The sequence below is a fragment of the Aptenodytes forsteri genome, unplaced genomic scaffold (assembly GCF_000699145.1).
Source record: "Aptenodytes forsteri isolate BGI_AS27 unplaced genomic scaffold, ASM69914v1 Scaffold411, whole genome shotgun sequence".
NCBI lineage: Eukaryota > Metazoa > Chordata > Aves > Sphenisciformes > Spheniscidae > Aptenodytes > Aptenodytes forsteri.
This window is the reverse complement of record NW_008794119.1, coordinates 200,651-225,937: the sequence shown is the minus strand read 5'-3', so window position 1 is coordinate 225,937 and position 25,287 is coordinate 200,651. Positions and strand designations below refer to the sequence as shown.

At 36.8% G+C, this 25,287-nt stretch overlaps 1 protein-coding gene across 1 annotated transcript in view; it reads right to left on the bottom strand.

Annotated features, from left to right (window-relative positions):
• The window catches only part of ARFGEF1 (ADP ribosylation factor guanine nucleotide exchange factor 1), a 71,004-nt gene that overhangs the window by 26,179 nt on the left and 19,538 nt on the right, over nt 1-25,287 (bottom strand). Inside the window, exons 6-20 of the mRNA XM_009276766.2 lie at nt 24,524-24,797; nt 23,867-23,980; nt 23,074-23,246; nt 21,824-21,957; nt 17,804-18,038; nt 13,285-13,384; nt 13,025-13,164; nt 12,812-12,920; nt 11,581-11,782; nt 10,402-10,513; nt 8,959-9,164; nt 8,774-8,858; nt 7,788-7,959; nt 6,439-6,590; nt 2,713-2,841 (exon numbers count right to left, since the gene is read on the bottom strand). Of these exons, the coding sequence (XP_009275041.1) occupies nt 2,713-2,841; nt 6,439-6,590; nt 7,788-7,959; nt 8,774-8,858; nt 8,959-9,164; nt 10,402-10,513; nt 11,581-11,782; nt 12,812-12,920; nt 13,025-13,164; nt 13,285-13,384; nt 17,804-18,038; nt 21,824-21,957; nt 23,074-23,246; nt 23,867-23,980; nt 24,524-24,797 (2,337 nt within the window). The remainder of the gene's footprint in view (nt 1-2,712; nt 2,842-6,438; nt 6,591-7,787; nt 7,960-8,773; nt 8,859-8,958; nt 9,165-10,401; nt 10,514-11,580; nt 11,783-12,811; nt 12,921-13,024; nt 13,165-13,284; nt 13,385-17,803; nt 18,039-21,823; nt 21,958-23,073; nt 23,247-23,866; nt 23,981-24,523; nt 24,798-25,287) is intronic.

Sequence of the window (25,287 nt, the reverse complement as noted above, 5' to 3'; positions counted from 1 at the left end):
GATTTAATCTACGCTGTTTGGAGCACCTCAGAAGCTTGTGAGGCGAGACTGTCATGGGTGGGTAAACAGCAAGTGACCTATAATCTAGGCAGAGGAAATCAATCTCGCAAAAAAGAATGTTCCACATGTAGGTACCCGATTTCTAAGCACAGGGTATCTATAAACACCAAAGGAAACTCCTCAGATCTCATATAAACCGATTACAATGGTAAAAAAGGAATTACAGTTGAGGTCACAAGTGCATTTTACTTTCCTGTCATGTATGATCCGAAGGCCATAAAGTGAAATGGTTGTACATCAGAGAAACAAATGACAACTATGAAATATATTTAACTGTTTGGATGTTTAAGACTATTTTGAAATTAAAATCATTGAGCACATAATAAACAAAATATAAAATATTAAAAAAAAAAATCCCAGGAAGAATGTCTGTTTCATAGAGAAAACACGAACGCCACAACAGTGGGCAATGATAGAAGGGACGGATTCTCACAGAGCCACATAGCATGGCTGCCATGTTCAATCCCAACTACTACTAGAGGGTACGCTGGCAAAGGCACACCAAATGATGTATAAGCACAGAAAAATGGAAGTTTCATGGAAAAAGTATGAAGCAAAGAAGATTTAGAGTCTACAAACTGTGTATCTTCTGTAAAAGGAAAATGTTTTCAGTTCTACCTTCCCTCTCTGTTCCATACAGATATACCCCATCTGCCCCTTTTTCCAAGCCATCGAAGTAGGAGAAAAACAACTAAACAATGTGTCCATCAACCAGAAAGTAAAACCAGATGATACAGGCAAATTAAGTACGTTCTTTTGATGTGCATCTTGTCCCAGATGCTTAAAGACAAAAGTCAGACTGTATGACAGTCTAAAATTAAAAGCATAAATAATTAAAAACAGAATCTTTAACTGAGGTTTTAGAGGTGAACATGCATAGCTTAAACTATATTGTGTACTTTGTGAATTTTCTTAAAACTAAAAGCCTCCAGCTCCCTCCATTATCTCTCAAGGTGTGTAAACTAATGTTAACTATTCTTAGACACCAGTCTTAACTTCTGTATGTTTATTCAATGAAATAGAAAAGTTGCCAGCACCAGTTAAGCACAAGAGGAAAAACCTGCTTCCAACAGAAAAGATCCCTAAGTCAGCTCAAGTACAGATTTGCCAGTCTCCTTCAAACCACCAGAGCTATCTGGCATCTGAAGTCAGACAACACTGCCATCTAATCAGGACCTCGTGCAATGGAATCATCCTGTAATGTACTGAAATCATCAACAAACCAGTATTGTTTTTAGTGATATCAGAAAAACAGAATTCCCATAGGAAACCAAGAAGGACTATCACTTACATTGAAAATACAAAACCAAGTTTTTAAATTTCAGCAAATGAGAAGTGTTTTTTTGAAACACCTCCAGTTCAATCAAGTTTGTCCTAAGCCAATGGAAGGGCGTGACTGATTCTGGTACATTCTTGGAGCATGGGGATCTTAAAGTAAACATGTCCTTGCCCTCCCCACTCAAGGCAGACCACTGCAGGACTGGGAGCTAACCCCTGCAGCTGCTGAAACTGATATTTGTACCAGTTCCACTTTTGCAGCTTAGAAACAAAAATAACAGGAATGTGAATTTCATTGAACAGCTGCAGGCTCCAGGGAAAGCTCTGTTAATCAAACTTTTAAGTCTGTTCAGTTTAAGGTTTGGGGGAGCAGGGGGATGAAGTGGAAAGACAGAGGAAGGAAACCTTACATGATCTCAAACGGACTTTTTTAAGCAGCTGTATCAGAGGTCCCAATGTGCCTTTCCACATTAGTGATAAAAAATTATCTAATTTGCTAAATACAAGTGCAAGGGGAGAGGGAAGCAAAGCATTCACTATCATAACATAGTTCAACAGTTTTTACTTAAAGTTAGTCTTACAAGGTTATTGGGTTTTTTGAGTGTTTTTTTTTTTTTTTTTTTAAATGTTTGCAATGTACACATGAAATAATGCAATGTCAAACATGAATGTTGCTTGCCTCTCTCTTTAGCTATCCTTACAATGGACTTATGGCAGACCAGTACTCCATTTATTAACTAACAGTCTACAGTAACATAATAGTATGTTCACTACTGATGATTTTAAAATGGGGAGAAAAAAAGGGCAAAAAAAAGCACCCAAGTTTAATCAGAATTACCCCCTGGAGCCAGAGAGTCTGAATTCTTGGCATTGTGCTTAATGCAAGATACATTCATGCATTACATCAGGAATGACATTTCCAGTGCCATAACTGTTAAAATGGTATCCAATTATAGAAATCTCAGATTAGTATAATCTCTCTGAAGTTGAGAACAATATTTCAAACACAGTTCACAGATTCTATTTTACTTACGAAAGAGGACAGAAAGACTCATTTTATGAAACATCACAACAAAGCTGAACAGCTTTGTAACAAAGCTAGAAAGAAAGTACTTTGACATAGAAGTAGTCAACTTACGGGGAAACAAAAATTCAGTACATAGGCATGGCAGCACTTACCACAAGACACCAGGAAAAATAAAGGTCACTTTATTTAAAACACTTCCAGTCAAATATCAGATGAAGTAGTAATTGCAGAAGCAGGCAGCCTCTAGGTATTGCAGCACATAGCTTCAGCAACAAGGACTCTTAGAACCCCACTAACATTCTGCTGGTACATAAATCAAAGTATTGTCTCAATCTTAAATTTTTTACCTGAATGTTGAAAATGCAAGCAATCCTGATTGCACATCGTATACCCTCCAAACAAAGAGAGGCAACTTCTGTGTCATCACAGTCCTGTAGACCCACACTGAATGCAGCTAGAAAAGGTGTCCATGCCAACTGGAATGTATGCAAAATGAAAGTTACATTGGCAACTGTTAGTACTTGAAGGGAATGTAATAGTTTCAACATCTTGCTGAAGTGTAAATTCCGTCCTTAACTCACGTCATTAACCTTGAAGTTGCCTTTTGCCAAAAAAGGAAATGGAATAGAATAGACATGAGACATAGAATAGGATAGAAGTAATGCAGATTGACCGTCCCCTCAGAAGCACTCTCCCTCTCCCTCAGCAACCAACACACACAACCATCTTCAGACAGCTGGAAAAAACCAAACCCCAAAGCTGTATCAGTTAGATGTCTATTGGAGTTTTGGTATTCCTGGGATAACCTTTATCTTTGCACAGTGAGAAACAGAATCAATAGTTATTGCAAGTACCAACCCAGTGTGTAATAGATTCCTTTATGATGAAAAGTATGTGCTTAAATAAGACAAGTTTGTCCTGGTAACATCAGAAGGAGAAAAAAAAAAAAGGTACAGTAAAATAGGGCAGCAAACTTTATTAATTCCACTAAAATTACGGTAAGACAACAACAGTAAGAGACAGGACACGACTCTTTCCTTGATCCCTCTGCTCTTAATTTTGTTGCCCTTGGCCCTCCATCTTTTTGTATCTAAGCCACTGTTGATGTTTCCCCTTCCTCTTGCCTTAGGTGGGACTGAGTGTAATACACTCAACTAAGTTATTGCCGGAGAATCCACGTGGTCCTGTCTTTGTGGTCAAGGCTCCCTCTCCCACAGGCAGAAAAACCAATCAGAAGATGCAGAGGATCCCGCCGTAACTACACGTGGTTATGGAAGCGAAACCCCTTGGTACCCAGAATGATTTTAGAAATCATTTTACCTGAAGTCACCCCAGATAAAATACAGAGTCAACAGGCACAGCAGGGAGCAACAGATTTCACACTTAATTTCATAATAAAATGAGGCACCACAGAGCTTTGGTTTCATTTAAGCCAGCAATTCCAAAAGCACTACCTCAGAAAAGCACTTAACACTTGCACGCACCAAACCATAACTCTGGGACAGTATTAAAGGCATCAGATGAATTCCTAGATCCAGGACTTAATTCCCTATTGCATGATCTTTAAAGGTCCCTTCCAAACCAAACTATTCTATGATTCTATGATCCAGAAGTGTACGTTTCTTCCCCCTCCCCTTTTCTAATTTTTCATTCCTATTGAAACCAAAACGACCTTAAAAATCGCAAAACTGAAATACTTTCTTAAGAACTTTCTAGAGATCTGTATAGTATGCTTTATAACTAGATTTACGCTGCTATTTATAATGGACTGTTTTGTCATTACTGGTGAAAATTAAGCCTCTAAATAAGACAATCAATTTTTGGCTGCTTAGATGGGTGCATAAAGTGAATTTTTGTTCTGTTTTAATCATTTAGCAAATATATCTGTAAATATAGTTACAATGATAAACTTTATACTGGCATAAATGGGTGAAAGATACCCAGAAATTTATAAAGTTTTGCTGAAATAAAAATTAAAAAGTCTAAATAAAAAATGTGAAATTAAATATTTAACTTCCACAGTTCTCACTTTTTCAAGAAGACAGCTCTCTCTTCAACATACTACATGGTCCTCAGTACTTTAATTAGTTTATGACCATCCTCAAGTAAGAAGACTTCTAATTCTTACCACCTTCAAAAAAACTCTTAGGGTGTTAATTTACCCTGATGCTACATATTTTGCTCCTTTGAAAATGGATTTTGCAAAGGTACTTTTCAGATACTAAAGGCTAAGAATGTTACAGAGTAATAGGGCTGGTACCTTAAGGAAAAATAGTCTATGAACTTTACAGATGCCTGCATGCAAGTTATTTCATTTCAGCCTTAAAGAAGTCAACAGAGAGAAATTATGTACAGTACACCTCTGCTAAGTGACACCCTGCACGTAGATTTTAAACAAGGGCTTCATTTAGCATTAATCTGTACAAACAGAGTACTATCCTATTTTTATTAATATGGCGATAAAGAACTCAGAAGTTTGCCTCGTGGACACCAATCTTACAGCTAGATCCTCAGTGTGCCCAGGTGGCCAAGAAGGCCCATAGCATCCTGGCTTGTATCAGAAACAGTGTGGCCAGCAGGACTAGGGAAGTGATCATCCCCCTGTACTCAGCACTGGTGAGGCCGCACCTCGAATACTGCGTTCAGTTTTGGGCCCCTCACTACAAGAAGGACATTGAGGTGCTGGAGCGTGTCCAGAGAAGGGCAACAAAGCTGGTGAAGGGTCTGGAGAACAAGTCTTATGAGGAGCGGCTGAGGGAACTGGGGTTGTTCAGCCTGGGGGAAAGCCGGCTCAGGGGAGACCTTATCGCTCTCAACAACTACCTGAAAGGAGGTTGTAGCGAGGCGGGTGTTGGTCTCTTCTCCCAAGTAACAAGTGATAGGACAAAAGGAAATGGCCTGAAGTTGCACCAGGGGAGGTTTAGATCGGATATAAGGAAAAATTTCTTCACCAAAAGGGCTGTCAAGCATTGGAACAGGCTGCCCAGGGAAGTGGTTGAGTCACCATCCCTTGAGGAATTTAAAAGACGTGTAGACATGGTGCTTCCGGACATGGTTTAGTGGTGGACTTGGCAGTGCTACGTTAACGGTTGGACTCGATAATCTCAAAGGTCTTTTCCAACCTAAATGATTCTATGATTCTGGAGCCTTGGCCTGGAGCTCAACCTGACCTCACAGCACATCACTCCAGGGAACCATTTGTTTATTGTAATGGTAGTGGTCTGAGACTTCTACCTCCCTGGAGCAGTTCACAAAGGGGTCATATAAGGACCACTATTTGCACAAGGGCAGCAAATGAGAGTGCATGGTAAGGGCACAATAATTTATCTCAGTGGCAGTTAACTGTAATGAGTTAGGTATGCCAAAGACCATATCCAATAGCATACTGAGGCATAATACACTATTGAACATACTCTGTATCTACGAATCTGAATCACTGGTATGGAAAGGGCATTTGGGATGCAGATAGCTACACAATAGCAAAGACAGGTGTTTAGAATAACGGTTTAAGCCATTAATAATGGTCCAAGCCATTAATAATGGTCCAGCTACCTCCCCCAAAACTAGATGACAGTCCTAGCCTTTCTGAAATATTAATTTGCAACACACAACATTAGACAGAAGTTTGTTCTAATAATTGCTCCCCCAAAATGCAATGAAGTAATCTCCCTTAGAAGCAGTAGGAGGGACTCAAACAATGAACTGGGATTAGTAATTTCTCACTTTTATAAATCTGTTGTTTTCACTACACCTCTATACCTAAAATAAAAATCCTTTCTCTTCAAGTTTTTAACTACTCTTTATACTTTTGTCCCCTCAACATATTCCTCCTAACTCCGCCATTATATCAAGATGCTGCTTCTATCAGCATAGAAACTTCTTAAATCCCAGGGTAAATGCCACTGGAGTAGAAGGCTCAAAATCCCTTCTTTCCTGTAGCAAGTTAAATAACTTACAAAATTATCAAAACAGCAGACACAAATCTTTAGTATTTTCAACAAATCCTGTCAGTCAGTATTTTGTATTAAGAAACTATGTGATATTCTAGGTAAATATCTAAACATATATCTCACCTTAAACATGGGTCTCACATGCTCCAGGTGCGTTGCACTAGTAAAAGGTGCCTGAACATGGCTCACTGCCTCCATAAGAGCTTTAGCTGTTTTAGCCATTTGTTCCATTTCCAAATTATATAGGAGTCTTCTCTGCTTTTCACTAGCAACACCTGTAAACACATTTTTTCCTCTCATTTGTGCATCTTTAGCAGTGGCGTCTTAATGAAAAATTTAAGATTATTATATTCCTGAAGTCCCATACTCAGATGCATTTTTTGTATTACCTTTACTTTCTGAAATTACCACACCAGCAAGATATTTCTTTTACAATACAGATAAAATTTAACTTAAGGCAAACTTATGTATGAAATGTAACCTAATTTTAAACATTTACAGAATTTTAAGATTTGGACAACAAATTTCTTCTCCATCACCTCAACTGACAGCATAAAGATCACATCCACTAAGCCAAATTCAAAGTGAACAGAGTTTCACAGCAATCCATCAGCACAGAAAATAACAATAAAAATAAGTGAACATCCTTTTTCTGAGGGAGAACTACCTTAATCACCTTTTCATTTCAGTAATGGAACCTCCATCTCATCAAGAAAGTGAAACCCAAGTAGAATGTAATCAGCTTCTTTAAAATTACAATAAAAGCATTATGTTAATTGAACAAATATTGAAAATAAGAGGGATTCTTTTTTCCAGATGCAAATTTCCTGTAAGCAATCTGTTCATAAGGCTAACCAAGGACTTAAAAGTATACAAATTTGACTATGTTGGGAAAAAGTCAAGTCTCTCAACGTTCTCTGTAGAAAAGCTAGAATGAGTAACATCTGAATCTTCACGCTGTGCAAAACACTAAAATGTTTTTATGGTATTTGAGAGAGAAAAAGATAATTAATATTAAAAGTGCATAAATTGGGGCCCTACAAACCAAATAATGCAAAATTTTTGAAGATGACAGACTGGTTATTGCAGGAAAACCTTAGAAATAAAGGCACAATCACTGTGTTTGTTCTACGCTATGCTTATCAGCAACATTGTTACTTCATAAAGCCCTCAAATTTATTTCCCTACATCGCTGTTCAACAGCAAAACCTGTTTTCTCCATGGTCAATGCACTGAATACCAGGAATTCAGATGCAAAGGGAAGCGAAAATAAGCAGTTGCATTTAACACAGATTTGAAGGTAGCATCGTGCATTTATGTTAAAAGGAAAAGGATATGAAATTAGAAGTTAGGACTCATTTTGAGTTAAGTAAGTGGTGCTTGCTTCATTCATCTCTCATTTTAAAAAGGAGATAGCTTCATGAAACTGAAGAGCCAACACTTTGAAGAAAGCTAGCTTTGCAACTACTTACTTTGTTTACTGGATTTTGTGGGTATTGTTAATTCTTTTGTTTCTTTCATTGAAATCTTTTTTCCAGCTATTTCATTATAGATAGCAGACAAATATTCTTCAGGGAGATCTTTACTGTCATTGATACCTCTATTCATTTTAATATACTGTTCTTTTGTCATTTTATTCTTAACCTGAAACCCAGAAAGAAGCTATTAATATCAACAAATGAGGCAAGTTCATAGCAGTTACAATACTGCCTATATAGCAACCAAACAGATGAAAAGCTACCATTAGGGACAAACCTGCTGATTCAGAAGACATTTTAAAGTATCCAACATGTGCAGGACTACACTGTCAAATCTACAAAATAATGCAAGGCCATGTGGACATTACAACACTCAAACATTCAGTAGGATCTGCAGATCAATTAAACATACATTACAAAAAAAAAAAAGTGTTTTATCTTGTCATACAGACCAAGCTATCTATTTTAAACATAATCCCATAATCTCTTAAGAGTTCAATACTCTTTCCAGATTTTGTTTAAATAAATGATGATGGCTAATCACCGCAACTTTGAATATCATGCACTGCAGAAGTGAGCTGTATTTATCAAAAAAAAGCTGCATTATTTTTTCAAACAGACTGAAATCAGGAGCAGATTTGTGTTAAAATCAATGGGTAAGTAATTACACAAGTTCTGGCTTTGACTGTAGGTTAGATCACTACTGTGAGTGCCATAACATGAAAGCAAATCCACACAATTCCTATTCAACACAGAGTAGGGAAATGATACCTTACAGAAAGGTCTAACCAAAAAAACTTAAAAATCTCAACACCCACGGAACACAATACTGTTACTTAAAAGATGCACAAACTTAAGCTACCGTATTTCTTACACGCATATTGGTGTTAAATTGAACGTCAAGCTTTTACAACTACATTGTCACAAAGCCTGAAAGTTAGATGTCTATGGATTACACAAATATTTTTCTAGCAACATACCTGTGGACTGTGAAGATCTGTTGTCAACATGATAATTGAGTAAGCTAAAACATACGCAGTATCTGCACTAGCAAAAAGAGTTTGCCTGAAGGGGGAAAGGAGAAAAAGAACAGCAAATTTAACATATTAGGATTTTTTTCATATTATTCAGCTTTCCAAAGTTCTGAAGACAATGTATGGCTTACCCTTGGTTACATTCTAAGTATCTAGCAGCAAATTTCTCCATTAGGCGATCAATTTTTTGAGCCTCCCCTGGAAGACGAAATCCCTCTAGAAACATGCGCAGAGCTGAAACAAAATCCTTTCCTGAAAAGTCGTGTTGGTCTACATATGCATACATGACTTCTTTGTTAAATTTATCATTGTCTCCCAGGAACTCCCCAACCTGAGTCTAAAATAAGAATAGAAAAGACAAACTAGTGCGTTTACACTGGGGGGGGGGAAAGTAAATAAGAACAACAGATTCATACTGCCCATATGTCTCACAAAAAGAGAGGCCTGTATGCAGTTAACTAAGACATATTCCTGCTTCTCCTCTACTCTCTAAAGCAAAGTATTTTGGCCATATATTCCACCATAATGCTCTTACATGCTCGTATCTGCCTATTTTCATCCTTCTCTGGTTTTACTCATGTACCATTTTTTTCTATTAGATGAATTCCACATGTGCACAAGACAAAGTTAATATTACCAATGATTGATTGTTCTCTGCTGTAATGATTTTTGTAGTTAGGAAACTTACTACAGGAATGAAAAGCTTACTAAACTCAACTTTATTCCCACTAGAGTATAGATCTCAAATAGATGCAAGTGTTGCTCAAATAGAAACAGCTGGTACTCAAATACATCCAACTTGATCACTGTCAACGCAACACAGTACAGTGAAAAATACTGTGCATTCAGACAAAGATGCCTGTATATGTAAACTGAGGTTAAAAATTTGTTTTGAGGGCTGATTCTAAGTTCTAATACTGAAATTTGTGACTTCAGTCACAGCCGCAAGCATGGGCATATGCAAGCCTTTCCTTAGAAAACAATGGGGGTGGCTACTAAGCACAGCAGTGCAGACTGCCATTTCAGAAAGCTAAGTTTTTCATGACAATACCAACATGACATATTCTCACCCTCCTCAGCCAAATATTGCAGGACCCTTCCAAGTCCAGCAACAGCTGATAGCTGTAAATAAAATCAAAGAACTAATCTAGATTAAATAACTTCCCTTTGGGAGGCAGCAAAAAATGCTTTTCATGTTATTGCACCACATTATTTTTTAGCCATCTCTGAAGGACAGTTACTACTGGCAATCCCTTATTGGACTAAAGTACACACACTTTAGTAAGTTGCTTCTAGCTACACTACCAACCAAGTACAAGTTTTGAGTCAGCTCAAGTAGGTCAGTCTTTTCCTTTACACTTCGCTGAACTGCAGGATGCATATAGTACAGGGTATAGCTCTAATGCATACTCCAATTCAAATTCCTTGAGCTTACAAATTTTAGAAGCGAGAGAAGTTTCCTTTTCTTCATTGTACAATAATGTTACACACTTTAAAACACTATCATGTGATTTGCAATTAGTATAAAACATCAGCATGAGCAAAAACAACCATCAGGAAAACAGTTTTCTTACTGAATCTAATCTTTCCTCTTGATGCAAGAACTGAGCAATATCTTCAGGGGTAGTGCCAAGCATTCCTTGTTCTTGCAGGTACTGAATCCCCCTCTTTGGTTTCTTATTGAATCTGTACAATCAAGATCAGGATAGAATGAGTTAATCCTTTTACCCATGCACAAAGCCTTAGCAGCTTAAGCAAAAAGATTCAATAATTTTGGATGAGGTATTGAAAAAAATCTATGTATTACATATTTTTCCTTTATCCTGTGCATTAGATAGGAATGAGCTACTCCCTTCTATGATTATTCCCTTCATCACTGGATGATTTTATGTTCCCCCCCTCTCCCCCCCGGTAAACAGCCTCCTCTTTCTCTTTGCTACATAACTGCCAGCATGGCATCCAAGCAGCTCCCAGCAGAGTGAGCTAAACACTATCATTTATTCTGGCACTCGAGAAGAAAAAAAATATTCCACAGAAATAGCAAAGTCTTGGCTTGGAAAGGAACAATTATCCTCTGTTGCTTTTTGTTTTAATCTGTATGAAACAATCAAGAAATCCATGAGTTGCCTGTTAAGAATGGAAATGTACAAGACAAGGAACCAGGTAACTGAAAGAAACTGAAACCCTAAAGGACTAAGGCATGTTTGTTCAGGGTCTGAGAACTATACTACAGAAAACTTATTTTTGCATAAAGTGACCTCACTGAGGAGGTAAGGTGACAAGGCTGAAATCACACAAAAGATTCATGTCAGACTGCACTGAGAAATTATACTATCCTCCAGTTCTAATTATGATAAGTTAATTAATCAGAAGGAAGCATCAGCTTAAGCATACAGGCACTTTCATCAGTAACGTGTACACTAAAATGGGTCGTATTCAACTGATCACGAGTTCAATGTTCTTTTTATCCAAATATAAAAATCTTATTTTTAGACAAGCAGGTCTGGAGAAAAAAGAACAAACATTCAGAGTACTCATCTTCTAGCTGTGAGGAATTAGGTTAACACAAAACACTGTTGACAGGCTCCAAAGGGGACACCATTTAGCACTCTTTCACCAGAGGAAGTGCTGTTACATCCAGAGTTTTTTTCCTAACACAAGATGAGTATCTATGAGGAGAAGGAAGAAGAACCCAGGAATCTTCATAGCTCCAAAAGAATCCACCCTCCCATGGGTGATAAAAGGGCACTCACAAGTCAATTCCTTGTTCTATTATTTCCTTTTGTTGCTTTAGGACCTCAAACTGCTCTGGGTTGTCAGTGCCAGACATCTGTGTGCTGTAACTGCCAATTCCTGATGAAGCAGTAGAATCCAAGGAATTTAAGCTTCCATATCTGTTAATTGTCTCAGGGTGTTTGGTTTCATTGTTGTCCTGTTCTGCGGGTTTTTCTTGGCCTATAAATTGGAAAGGGTTACATACATACAACATACATACAGTGAAAAGAAATTAAAATCACAGGTTATTCTTCAAATCCTCTCTGAAGGCTTCTAAAACTTACTAGGGTTATCTTCAATGATCTATTTATTTTTATATAAATATTCTGCTTTTGTTTTGGTTGGGAAAATAACAACAACAAAAACAAAATCACTACAACGTATCAAGGAGGATTCTTTCAGTACATCACATACCTGAAATTTAAGGCTTAAATTACAACTATAATTTGTAGGTACTTGGAAAAAAAAATACACACCACCTTAGAAACCCAATTACAGATCTTTCCTTTTATTTTCAAGTCCGATGTTACTTTTGACCTGAAGCAAATCACACTATTCTGAATTTTTGAAACAGACTGTCTAAAAGTGTTTATGATCAGACATGCCAAGAGTTGGTGCTCTCAATTCACAAAGACAGGTTGTGCTAACTACCTCTAAAAAGGTTATTATTTCACCTACCGACTTTAAGCACTTAATCTGAAAATTCTGGCATAACCTTAGTACTTTTCATCTCAGGTCAGATAGAAACAAGATTAAAACAAGTAATGATTTAGTTATTTCACTGCTTATAACATTTAAAGTTCTATAGCTATATATTAATAAATTTAAAAAAAAGTCCCTCTCCATCCAGCTTGCCTCGGTAGTAATTTAATCAATATGAAGTTAGATAAAATTAGGGGAGCTTCAAAGTAAGTTTTGTGATCCTTTTAAAATTAGAAATACAGAAAATAACAGAATTTAGTCATTTTCAGTGTAGTAGCTTTCTAGGAATTCATACAATTAAGAAAAGACAACTTGACGACTTGTTCAAATGACACCAATCCAAACTTATCAATATTTCTGCCAAAGAAAAAAAAGTTTATTTTCTCTTTTTTTAATGCAAGAAATTTTACCAATCTGGACACTAACAGTATCAAAATACTGGAAAAAAGCACTAAACTCCTGCAGCACCTCTTTATTAAGCCAGAAGAAACACATCTCGTGCCTTACCAAGTGTTGTCTGAGAATTGGGATTTACATATTGATCCTTACTCCACTCCACCATGCACTTCAAGATTGATACTAAGCATTCTAATCCTTTTTTTCTCAAACTTAATTCCTAGAAAAGATTTCAAAAGCAATACATTAGTGGAATGGAGAGTTCAGTCGTAACCTATCATGCCAAGAAACATGAAGCTTCATAAAGTGTGGTGGAATTTTTACCTGAACATTGGACATGCCAAGTTCTTGGCTACCCCTTCCTTGAGCAATCTTTGATAGGTCATTAACCAGCCTTTCAAATATATTTGCTGCATTTAAATCACAATCATAGTTCACGTAGATGTCCACTACGCTCTGGGCATCTATAAACAAAGTGACACTGTCAAACTTGGAACAAAAACTAGGTCATTCAATGAAAGGCAAGTACAGTTTTGTTCTTTAGCATAAAAATGTAAAAACTAGAACCAAACGGTCCTTAATACCTGCACATATCCTTGTCAGCGTTTGTATAACCATCCATTTATGATCAAATGAACTAGTAGAAGTTTCCAAGATATACAGGAAAATTTCTTTGAAGAAAACCTAACAAATATTCCAGGAAGAGGGAGAAAAAAAATAAAATCTATTACAAACACAGCCACTAACTTTGATGGCCAATATTCTGACAAAATTCTGAAAGCAGCACTTTAGAGGTACAGAAGACACGAAAAAACAAAAGGAGGAAAGGAGGAAATACAACTTACGCTTGATACATTCAAATTAGGAATTCAAATTATTACTTATGTACTTCTGGAGTTTTGTCCAGCTGAAGAATTTGGTTTATATTCTGATCACTCAAAAACAGAAGAACCAGGAATGATGTGAAGTCCTGAAGGACAATTTTGCCTAACAAGAAGTCTAAATCTGCTGTAGAGTTCATTTGGGATTTTGAAAGGACAGGTATTACCTCACCACAAAAGATTTTCTCTACGAGATGATGATATTATGGCACAAACATAACAAACAGCCACTTACGCCAATTTAAAGCATCAGACCTTCATTAGAAGGGAAACATCTTGACACAAAATAATTGAATTACAGTATTAGATTATTGGAAGATGGGTACTGGTTAGGCACAGCATAAAAAACGCAGCAGGTCCATTAACAGGAAAGTTACTCTTCCCTAAGAGATATTAGTTTTTCCTGAAATCGCTTTAGTACAGATGCTTTTGTTTGGAACAGAGACTATTTTATCCCCTCTCAATTAGTTCCTCACCAGATCCATTAGTATTACAGGCAGACTATTTCAGCTGAGCATGCTTAGCAGCTAGGGCAGGCTTTTTCTCACTTCTTCCCTAAGCAGCAACTGCTGTAACAGCGTATGAACTCAAAATGTGAACTGCTACATGGCATTACATCACCATCCTACACAGCATTACATCACCATTCTGCACTTCTGAGAGCTCACCTCTTCATAGCCAATTGTGGCTACCAAATCCACCAACCTATATTTTTTCTAGAATGCTGCCAATAGTCTCAAGCCATCAAGCTCCTTCTTCTCCGATAGCAGCATGCAAATATCCAAATATATAACTATCCTTGTTTTTAATATTAGATATTCCCTTATACTGCAGAATTTTTACAGAGATTTTTATGCTATTAGCCAGGTAGGATAAGCATAAGGCTAATTTCGCTTTAAGTCACATGTTCAGGGAAAAACAGCAACATTGATTTTTAAGGAACTTTGATGGTAAGCTATTTCCCCAAGCAAAATGTGCTAACAGTATTTCCATTTTATTGGCCTCTTTAGAGAAAGAGAGGCAACACAGCACAATCCCAGTTACTAGTCTTAATAAGGAAAGCATCCCTAGGAAACAGGAGTTCAACACACAACAGATCAAAGACTTTCAAGCACTTAAATATACTCAAGAGTACTAGACTGATTTTAGCCACAACTTTATGTAATCCAAACAAAGGAAGACATAAAATTTTAGTAAAGGTCATGCTATGAGCAATCCTTAGTTACGTATTTGCTGTTTTCTGATTTTTTACTGAAAAATGGTAATGTTATATACCCTCTGGAATCAGGAAAATAATTTTTTTTCTGATAGAGAATTTAAAAAAAGAAGTCACTGATGGAGCGGAGAAAAAAGTTTCAAGTATAAAAACTAAACCCAAATCTATGGTAGAAGAGAAATTATCTGGAAGGTCTGCATACTACGAAGACACTTTAGATCTCTCTGCTTCTGAGACGGAGCTGACTTGTTGGTTCTGGTGACAACTTTGGACAAGCATATCTTGGAACGAACAGCTTCTCAAAATTATACTGATTATTTACATTTCAGATATTTAAAAATGCTATCTATCACTATGTTACTTATTGCAGTTCATGTCACAGAGTTGAAACTTTATTCCTAACATACCAGAAAAGTAAACCAGAAAAGAGCTAATAATTTAGTTTGGTCAACTGAAAATAAGAATTTTAAGATAGCTTATTCACAGTTATGAAAGGGTGGTAATGGTAAGTATAGCTAAATGACACCCCAAATCCTCTGATATCCAGGACTTGATTTGCTGCAAATATATTCATTGACCCATTTAGAAACACAGTTACAATACAATTAAGGTACGACTCAAACTATTTTAACTGTCAGAGGGCAGTGTTAGCTATTTAAGTCAAAGGACCAAGGGAGGGTCACTTTCAACAGAATCTGAAACTATTATTTTAAAATACGCCAAAAATTTCTTACACAGATGAAGAATGCAGCCTCAATCCCAAAATATATAGATTTTGCATATTATAAATCAGAGCATATGGCTCTCCTTACAGCTCCAAGACACAAACTGAATATGAAGTTATCTACTCGTCTACCCACATCTTCTCAATAACCTTTAGGATCAGTAGCTGAAAGAAGAGGAATTCTTAGCTCACAACCAGGAAAAATTCAGAATAAGTTTCTAGAAATTGCTGTCCCCCATACTTTGTAAGATGAATACTTTGGCAGCATCAAGCTTTTGGCTTTCATATTTGTGAGGAGGAAATGCAGCCCTGCTATGTGGTGATGGTCCTAATTTAGCATATTCTAGAAGCTGCTACAATAGCGTATGGTATCCTATATCCAATTTTCCTCAGATATGTCTTCATTTTCTGTTTGGAATTTGGGGAAAGGATGGCAGTGATGGAAGCTCATCAAATTTCTGTCAGGGAAGCCGGATTGCAATGCATTTACCACCTACACGCTGACTTGTAAGCTCTGCAAACACACAGCGAGTCCAGCTCTTTCTGGGAAGCAGGCTGTGTGACTGAAGAGCAGCTCGGCCCAGTCTGTCTGATGTGCTGAACACTGCACATGCACTACACTCTTGTTGAGCACACACAGTTTGTCTTGAAAGTCTTCAAAATGCATCATATTTTCAAGGTAACCTGTATTTCTATCTAAGCTATGCTCAAGGAAATACCGGAAATCCTATTGTTTCTTCCCCAAAAAGGCATCAAAATAACCTGGTAAGTGATCAGAACACAATACCCTTCTGACATGGTACTGGCAAAATGAGGTTCTTCCTCCAAAGCTGCCACAACATATCAATTTATACAACGACATCTATTGATGAAGAAATCCCTGAATTCAAGGTCCTTATAACAGCAACATTATCAACATTTCTCAGCATCTTTTCACATACTTAACCTCCACACTTAGGGGGCAATTTGTAGGCTTCAGTATTCACATCAACTCCCAAAACATAAAATTACCAAAATGAACAGTAGGAACACACCACGCACACTACTACTTTATTCACCATGGAATGAAAATCTTTAACACATGGGACACACAAGAGGGTATCCACGTGGTTCAAATGGACAGAATCGTTCCAAGAAGCTGCTCACACCCTACGGCACAAGAATTGGAAGTCAAGAACAAAGCCTCTACATATGTCTTGCTTTCCCCTATGACTGTGAATATATCCATCCAGTGAGAAAATCCGCAATGTCTGTCAGGACGCGGATAACTCTTATTGCTAAGAATATGGACTTAACTCTACTTATGGCCCAAGGAGTTAAATCATGCGTACACCTTTTGAGACCTGAGGAAATGAGATTATCTTATTCAGGACATATATTGATGTAGGCCCTGATATACAAAGGGAAGTGGCTACAATAATCAAATAGCTGGGATTTCCCTAGAGAAAGAAATCTGTTCAAGTGACCGCAAAGAGAATCCACAATGCATTTCAAGTCATTAATTTTTATTCTAAAATTCCTTTGCAAAACCATATATTAAAGTCTTTTCATAAGTGTACTCATTTTCTTAATTTGTACTATGCAGTGCACAGCTAAACTTCCTAATTGCATTATTGAACATCGGTCGACCGAGCTTATCCACAAACCTACTCATTTCTGAGTTTCAGCATCATTCTGTGATAATACCATGCCACAGCCAACAGAAAACGCTGCTTTTAAATAAAGGAAACTAACTCGTATAGTAACAGTAGTGAGTATGGGCATAATAAGTTATGATTGTAAAAAATCACCTCAATCACAGAGTAAATCAAAGCATGTTTTGCACTGTAAAATTTCTTATGTTAATGTCTATTATTAAGTGATGAAATGGCCTATTTCTTTATTACTTACTTCATTTCATGTTCTAGTTAAAATTTGATGGAAATTTTTTTAAACAGCCCTACAAAAGTTTTCCCATCACCTTCCACTTCACCAAACAACTACCGTAAGTGTCACATTACTTCTGATGTTACAGAGCAAATCTTACTCAATTTCTAAGTATTCCAAAGGAAATGCTGGTATTTTATTCAAAGGGGGCTTCAAGGGCATTGTTGCAAGCAAGTACATTGTCACTGGGTGAAAAAGAGCTTCTATGCATAGGAAGATCTGGCAAGTCTTACAGAAAAGCTGAGATTCAGAAAGGAAAACAAATTTATCTAAGCAAGACCAAGCTACACACAAATATAAACAAATGTTCACTTAACACCCCCCCACCCCTTAAATTAGAAATTCACGTAACATACCTCAATCTGCATCTTTAGATGAGTCTTAAAGTTTGAGAGGAGGGTAAGAAATATGGAAAGTGAAAGTTCAAAAACTTCTGGAACTGATGAGACTCCATTTTTTGACAGTGCAACACAAAGGTACTGCTTAATAGCATTAATAAACATCTCATTTGTCCTGAAGACAGGTCCTGCATTTTGCAGAATGGACAGAAGCAACTGCAATGAAAGAATCTTTGACCGCAGTTCATGAGATCTAGAATAAAACAATGCAGCATATCAGCTCAGTGTAAGTCATAAATGTTCTCTTGAAAAGTCAATACACACCACAATGATTTTGTATGTGGAATGTTCATGAAATAAAGTCAAATTTGACACAACCTGGTGTAGGAAGAGTCATAAAAAGATGTTGATCTTTTTTGTTAAAGTGGTCACTCTTCAGCCAAGAAGGTGGGCAAGAATAACCTTTCCCAGTTACTGTTTCTCTGCATTACTATTGAGCCACTCTCTCTTCTGCAGCACAGCACCGCACAACAGCAGCAACAGTAGGCAATGCTGCCCATCTTAGCCAGAGGATGAAGGGAGCATTCTTTCCTCTTAATGGATTTTTGGAAGATTCCATCTAAAATATCCAGCCCATCTACAGAACCCTGACTATGAAAAGGTGGAAATTCCTCCTCCTCCTCTACTTCCACCAGCATGGAGAGCTGAAGGACCATAAAGACAACAGCTGTACTGCCTGACCTACTTCCTCACAACACTGAAATCTCTTTTCTCAAATACAGTATTTTATATTGTTTATCAGTCACTGGCCCCATCCCACTCCAAGAGCAGCTAAGAAACATAACATGCCTATTTTAAGCATGGCAATAGCAAAGTCAGGCAACTGCAGTGTTGTCAAGTGCTCCACGGTAACATCACGCTTCTTACAGACTGAAGTAAGCTAGAATTCATGTGAGAACAGCACTACTATTTATGCTTTAAAAAACAAAACAAAACCAAAACCAGCAAAAAAAACCCCACAAACCACACACACAAGAGAGCTGAAGGACCATAAAGACAACAGCTGTACTGCCTGACCTACTTCCTCACAACACTGAAATCTCTTTTCTCAAATACAGTATTTTATATTGTTTATCAGTCACTGGCCCCATCCCACTCCAAGAGCAGCTAAGAAACATAACATGCCTATTTTAAGCATGGCAATAGCAAAGTCAGGCAACTGCAGTGTTGTCAAGTGCTCCACGGTAACATCACGCTTCTTACAGACTGAAGTAAGCTAGAATTCATGTGAGAACAGCACTACTATTTATGCTTTAAAAAACAAAACAAAACCAAAACCAGCAAAAAAACCCCACAAACCACACACACAAGAAAGTGTAAAGGAAATCCCGCATCTATGAAAATATAATGCAATTTAAATAGCATTCTGGGTGAAAGCATTCTCTCCTCAGACTCCTGATGCTCCTTCCCCCTTCTGATCATCTCAAAAAAGACTATAACTCTTCTGAAGAGCAGGTATAGACACAATGGCTTTCCCAACAAGCCAGTCCACAGCTTTCATTGAACAACCACCCACCGACAGAGGACAGTTATGAAACATAAGGAATGATGACAGGAAGTTTTTCATACAGTACAGCCCAGACACGGTAAGGAGCGCTTCAAGTCAACACGTGACACACACAATAGTTGAATATTTGCTGTATACTGCAAAAAAACAAGCTTAATGAAAAAAAAAGTAATTCCAGTCTAGCTAAAAACAAAAATGCAAATTACTAACAAGTATGTTGCAAATAAACTCAATGATTTCTGCATGCTGGCAAACAAAGTGGATGGAGAGGAATCAATCTGCAAACATTTCAAACTCAGAAGATAATCCCAAGCTTAGATGTTTTGTCTGAAGATGCTTTTGAGAAGCAAAACATAGCCAGTCAAATTGAGTGAGGAACATGTTCCTCCCATTCCTCCTAATGGGCTGCAGGTCAAAGGAAATGCTCCAAAACAGCTCTCTGTAGAAGTTCTTCAAGAAAATGCCTGGCTCTGGACACTGCACAGCTGCATGGAACCTAACATAACAATCTCCTTTGATGCAAAAGGCTTGATTTTTACATCCCGTTCTATCAAGTGCACAGACAGCACATGACCAGACCATACTTGGCTATGAAACGTAAGAATTTAAATATGAAGAGAATTTCAATCATAAATAAAATATTAAATATTGCCTACTTCCAGCAAGTGTCAGCTCATAACTGAAATCCTAACTCGCTGGTCTTACCAATTCTGTATGATGTGTAAAGCCCAGTTAATTTAAAACAAGTTTAAGGACTAAAATCTAATAAGTGAACCTTCAAGACGTTTCTCCCCCATCTTATTTTATTCCAGGGGAAAAGGAGATAAAGACATTAAGTAGGTTCCCAGGAAGCATAACCTTGATCTCAACTCCCAGCCCTGTGATCTTAAGCTAAAGGTTACTTAAAATTTAAAAATATTTTCATTAAAGACTTCATAGCTAATTTCACTAGAAAGATGTTTTTTAAAGAGGCAAATAAGACTTTTTTAAAATGCATCCTACGCCTCCTCTTCCAATTACAGCATGTTTGTAATAGTTCAAAAAGCCATCAATGCCTCAGAACCACCAATAAATTCTAGGCACTTCTCCAAACACAGGATGTCTTTGAATGCCTTTGCAGCTAATTCTTGTTGCCCTAAATGCCGTTTCCTCCAATTTGTTCTATGTGAAGAGCTTAATCAGTTCTAATACAAACGTCAAGGACTTCATGGATTCAGATGAGATGCTACAAGTGCCTCAATAGCTATTGCTGCTCTTCCAGAGGGAGTTAATCCATTAAAGCCTTTAAAATAAATGGACAGTCTTGGTCTCAGAGAACTCACTAAAAACCACAGGATTTTCATGGCATTTCCTGGAAGACAAATTCTCAAAAATAGTGAGGAAAAACCTCATGCCTCAGTCTTTGTCCTGACTTTCCACAGTGCATCACTAGATAACAATTTGAAAATGGTTCTAGACTAACCCTTCAAAACCATTTCTACTACATCATATTTTTTCCAAGCTTATTAAATCCACAACAAATATCAGTGATTAAATTAAACTCTCTTAAAGTTACCTGCTTTAAAAGTTAGACCTTGGAACAGTAAAGCTGATTTTATTTTGAAGAATACTGGGCCTTTGACTGTCATCAGAAGTCATACTAAAGTTTTAATATCTTAGGAACAAAAAAGCGTTCCTCTTGAAAATTATTACCAATTGTTCCTAATGTGCAAAAAAATTCTATCCAAGATCAGAAAAGCAAAGTTCTTGGCCAACACTCACAACTAATACTAGCACCCATGTAAAGAGGAGAATAATCTTTTTTGGTTTATAATGAACAATTCTCTAAGCCAAATTGAAAACACTGTATCTTCAGTCAGAGGACAAGATTTCCAGAACAGCCAAGTAAAGACTTTTTTCTCAAAACACTTGAGTTTTGATTAAGGAGACTGTCAAAAGTGTCCAACCTGAGCAAAAGAATGAAACACTGTATCATGAATTTATCATAACCAGTATCAGCTCAAAGTGAGAGCTTATATTAAGATGAAGTAGAGTTGGGTATGTGCACTGGATACCCAATATGCAAGAGATGTAAGAAATTGTGAGGCATAAACAGCAATGGTTATGAACCTAGGTGTTACTTAAAAGCAGAGCAACATTAGCCGAGACCAAAAATACCTGAAGACCTTCTTTACAAACCCTTCTGAAAAGCGTTAGAAAGAGCAACTAGGAAGAACATGATGTACTTACAGGAAGCATAGGCATTGTTAAGAAACTTCTGAACAGGTAGATGGGTAGCAGCAGTTGCTTTCATTTAACATACAAAAGATGCATTAAAACATAAAGGTACCTTTTCAAAGTTTCTAGAATCTTTTTACCATACCATTATTTTCTCAGTAACTGAGGACTCAGAACTCTTAAAAATATTTAAATAATTTATTTTTATTTTCAAATAGAAAAGATTCATTATGAGAACTCTTAATTCTACTTACTTTGGATCTGGCGGTCCATCTGACAGGGGCTTCATGGAGAGTTTACACAGTGACCTGAATACAAGGAAGGCATCCTTTTGTAAAATGTGGGAAAACTTAGCACCAGGGGTAGGTCCTGAAGAATTTCCAGATTCCTAAAGAAGTTAACATATTTCAGTATTCCATTTTGCATTAGCAGGGTGTGTAGGGAAATCCCCACCTCCTAGCAACAAGAAGTTAATATATTATACAAATATAACCAATTCACTATAGCTTTACGGTCTCAAGATTAAGCTAAAACAAAACAAAATATTCTGCAGTCCAGTTAAAATGAACAAACTCAGTAATAAAAATTGCCTTCTCAATAAAAAGTCAGAATTAAAGACTGTCATGAAATTAGGTAGGTCAAGTTTAAGTAAGGTAACTTGCAGTGAATTGCCTTCAGACATTTTCAGTAGATAACTAGGTTAAAAAAAAAAAACAACTGTGACATTTTAATAGAATGCGAGTAGTTACATATTTGTGGCAAGATACATTTGGTAAAATTTCTATGGTACAATAATCACCCCTATTACTAAATTCTTGCAATTCTGTATTGCTGTTCCTTATATAAGCAACGTGTTTCATGTTAACCTTCTATTTGTATGGCATATATGTGACTGTAGCTTTTTAAGCTTAAAACCTATTATTCCCAAACCTAATTACTCAGTACACTTTGAAAGCAGATACCCTCTGTCAGTTGATAGTGCATACATGCTGCTATCTGATACAACAGAGGGAGTGTATTTTCACATCTTTTTTGTTAATGAACATCAAATCCTCTCAGACGTGAAACTTTTTATCTGAAATCATTCCAGTAAGGTCATGCTATAGGCTCAAAATTTCTATTTCTCATTTGAAAAGAGTACACTGAAATTATACAAGTATGTCTATAATTGGCTATATCCTTCACTATGTATATTGAATGCTAGTTTCATAGTTTCTCAGGAGCACTTCAAAAACAGGGAACTGAGTTCTCTAATCTTGGAAAAGTGTACTGTGTGGGACAGCTAAAAATATGCTAGGATAAAAAAGGCATCACATGCAAAATTTACTTACAAAAATTTAATTTAAATAGTGCATTCAAACAGAATAATGCTGAGAACATGACTTAATACTTGAAATTCATCTGACTAATTTATTTTATGGAATTAAACACACTACACAAGTGTTGGGCAACACTTAAAACGTAGTACTTGTTTCAGTATTTCCTAATTTATATCTGCCTGTACCTGAGTATCGTTGGAAGAGACAGATAATCTGTCATCAGGTAAAGATGGTGTATAAGCAACAGAAATTGGAGTCCCTGGAATTCCATTTGCCTGAATGTTTTCACTGTCACTGCCATCCTCTAATGTTACAATTGTGCCATCACCACCTGCACTTTCAGCAGTCCCTTCCACATCTATCAGAAAAGATGTAAAAATTATAAACAAACGTTACATAAGAATGCAAATTAAAAAGAGCGTTTAAATACTAAAAACAATCGTAAGCAAAGTATCATAAGGAGGAGCTTAAGGCAGAATTTACACGGCATTATATAACTAAAAAAAATCCAAATACTCTTAATTCCCACTAATGAAAATTACAGTAAAAAAATGACTTTAACTTTGCATTGCCAGGTTCACCATTCTACCAAGTTTCCAAGAACGATTAGGGGCAGGGGAAGTCACTGATTCGATATACACTTTCCAACAAACTGAAAAATGTAGTGCTACACTGCTACTACAGAGAGAGGCCCATTTGTGAAGAATTTATGTGGAAATAAAACTGAAAAAAGGAACAAGAATTTGTATTGTAAAAAGATAATTAGTCTCCAATATAGAGAGTGTAAATTAATATATGAAATCTTGTCCATTTTACTGTTAAATAATGCACAGCTACGGTCAGAAAACTGAAAATTCAGCATGTAAGTGTTATTTAAATAATGACATTTTAGTTAAATATTCAGAAGAGTTAAAATAATTCTTAATGTCAAGATTGAGACTGCAGTCGCTATTGACTAGACAGATATTAATATAATACCTCCAACTACTATGTTCACCATTTCCTGCACAATACTTTCTACAATTTCTTGCGCCTTCTCTTCACACTCATTGCTTTCACCATCATATGTTCCTCCATCAGCTTTAGAAAGACCTTTAAAAAGAAAAATAAACCCAAACAAATATTATTAAGAAACTCAGAAATTAAGGAGATATTTTACTTGCATTTAATATTTTAAAAGTCAATTACAAATTAATAGGAGAGTATACGTTAAAAAAACCTTGTTTGGATGCTTTGAAAATAGCGTTTGCAGAACATAAGCATTCCAGTGTTTAACCTGTAAATGGTAATTAATCCACAGGCCTATGCCAACAGAAGACATCAATTTTGTATTTTCACATACATTAAACACTGAAAACTTACTGGTTTTGAGATGTTATTCTCAAAAACTTTCACAATATTACATAGGTGCAAAGAAGAATCTTTGCTACAGTGACTACAACAGAGCGTAGGACTAAAGGATACTCGTGATAAAGTTTAACAGTGGCAAGGACAACAGGCATTTTGCGTTAGTCAACTATTTGAAAATATATGCCTGACTCCAGTTTTGGGAGAGGGGAAAGACGACAATCCTCAAGCCTTTCTTTTTACAGAGCTTTTCCCTCCCTCCATGAAACAGAAATACACACTGATTACTTTCTGCTGCTGTGGCTTGGTCGGCTTCTGTCTGTTCATTTTCAGCACTAGAAATATCAGATCCATTTTCTGCCTCTGTATCTTCTTGAAGGTTCTTGTCCACATCATTTGTGCTGTGGTCAAGCTCCCTCTCATGTTCTTTAGACAGCTGATCAGTCTGTGTTGGAATATGTCTCAACTGAGGTGACTCAGGCTCATGATGGCTTACTGGAGACTGCTGTAGATGGTGTTGCTGCCTGTGTCTTTCCTTTTCCATCTGTTTGGCTTCCTGAAGCTACAAAAACATTGCAATCACACAAGAATTTCACTATCAAAACAAAACAATGAGCTGTATACATATTGTATACATTATTTTATAAACATGAAATCTCTATTGTCTCTGCTTACACAGTGCCTTCACAAAGCTGTAGCAGTTTAAGAAAAATGCAGCCTTTGTATTATTATAAATAATTTTAATAACATGGGATAAACATTTGCAAGAGGGCTGCTTCCCAACTATGCACATTACACTTAACCATACCTTCACTGTGGAAGAGGCATGACTAAACTACACACAGTATAGGACCAAGAGTTGTCTGCCTGCCCTATAAGGAAGTTCAGCCAGTAGATGTGACAATATACAAGGACTGCATGGAGAAACATCAAGGCAGATTTTTTTCTTTTTTGAAAGCTCTCACAAAGAAAATACGTTGGGAGAACTTACGAGTCTTCTGTTATCCTACCAGCATGTGGTATTAAGGGAAAGACTTAAAAAAACCCAACCC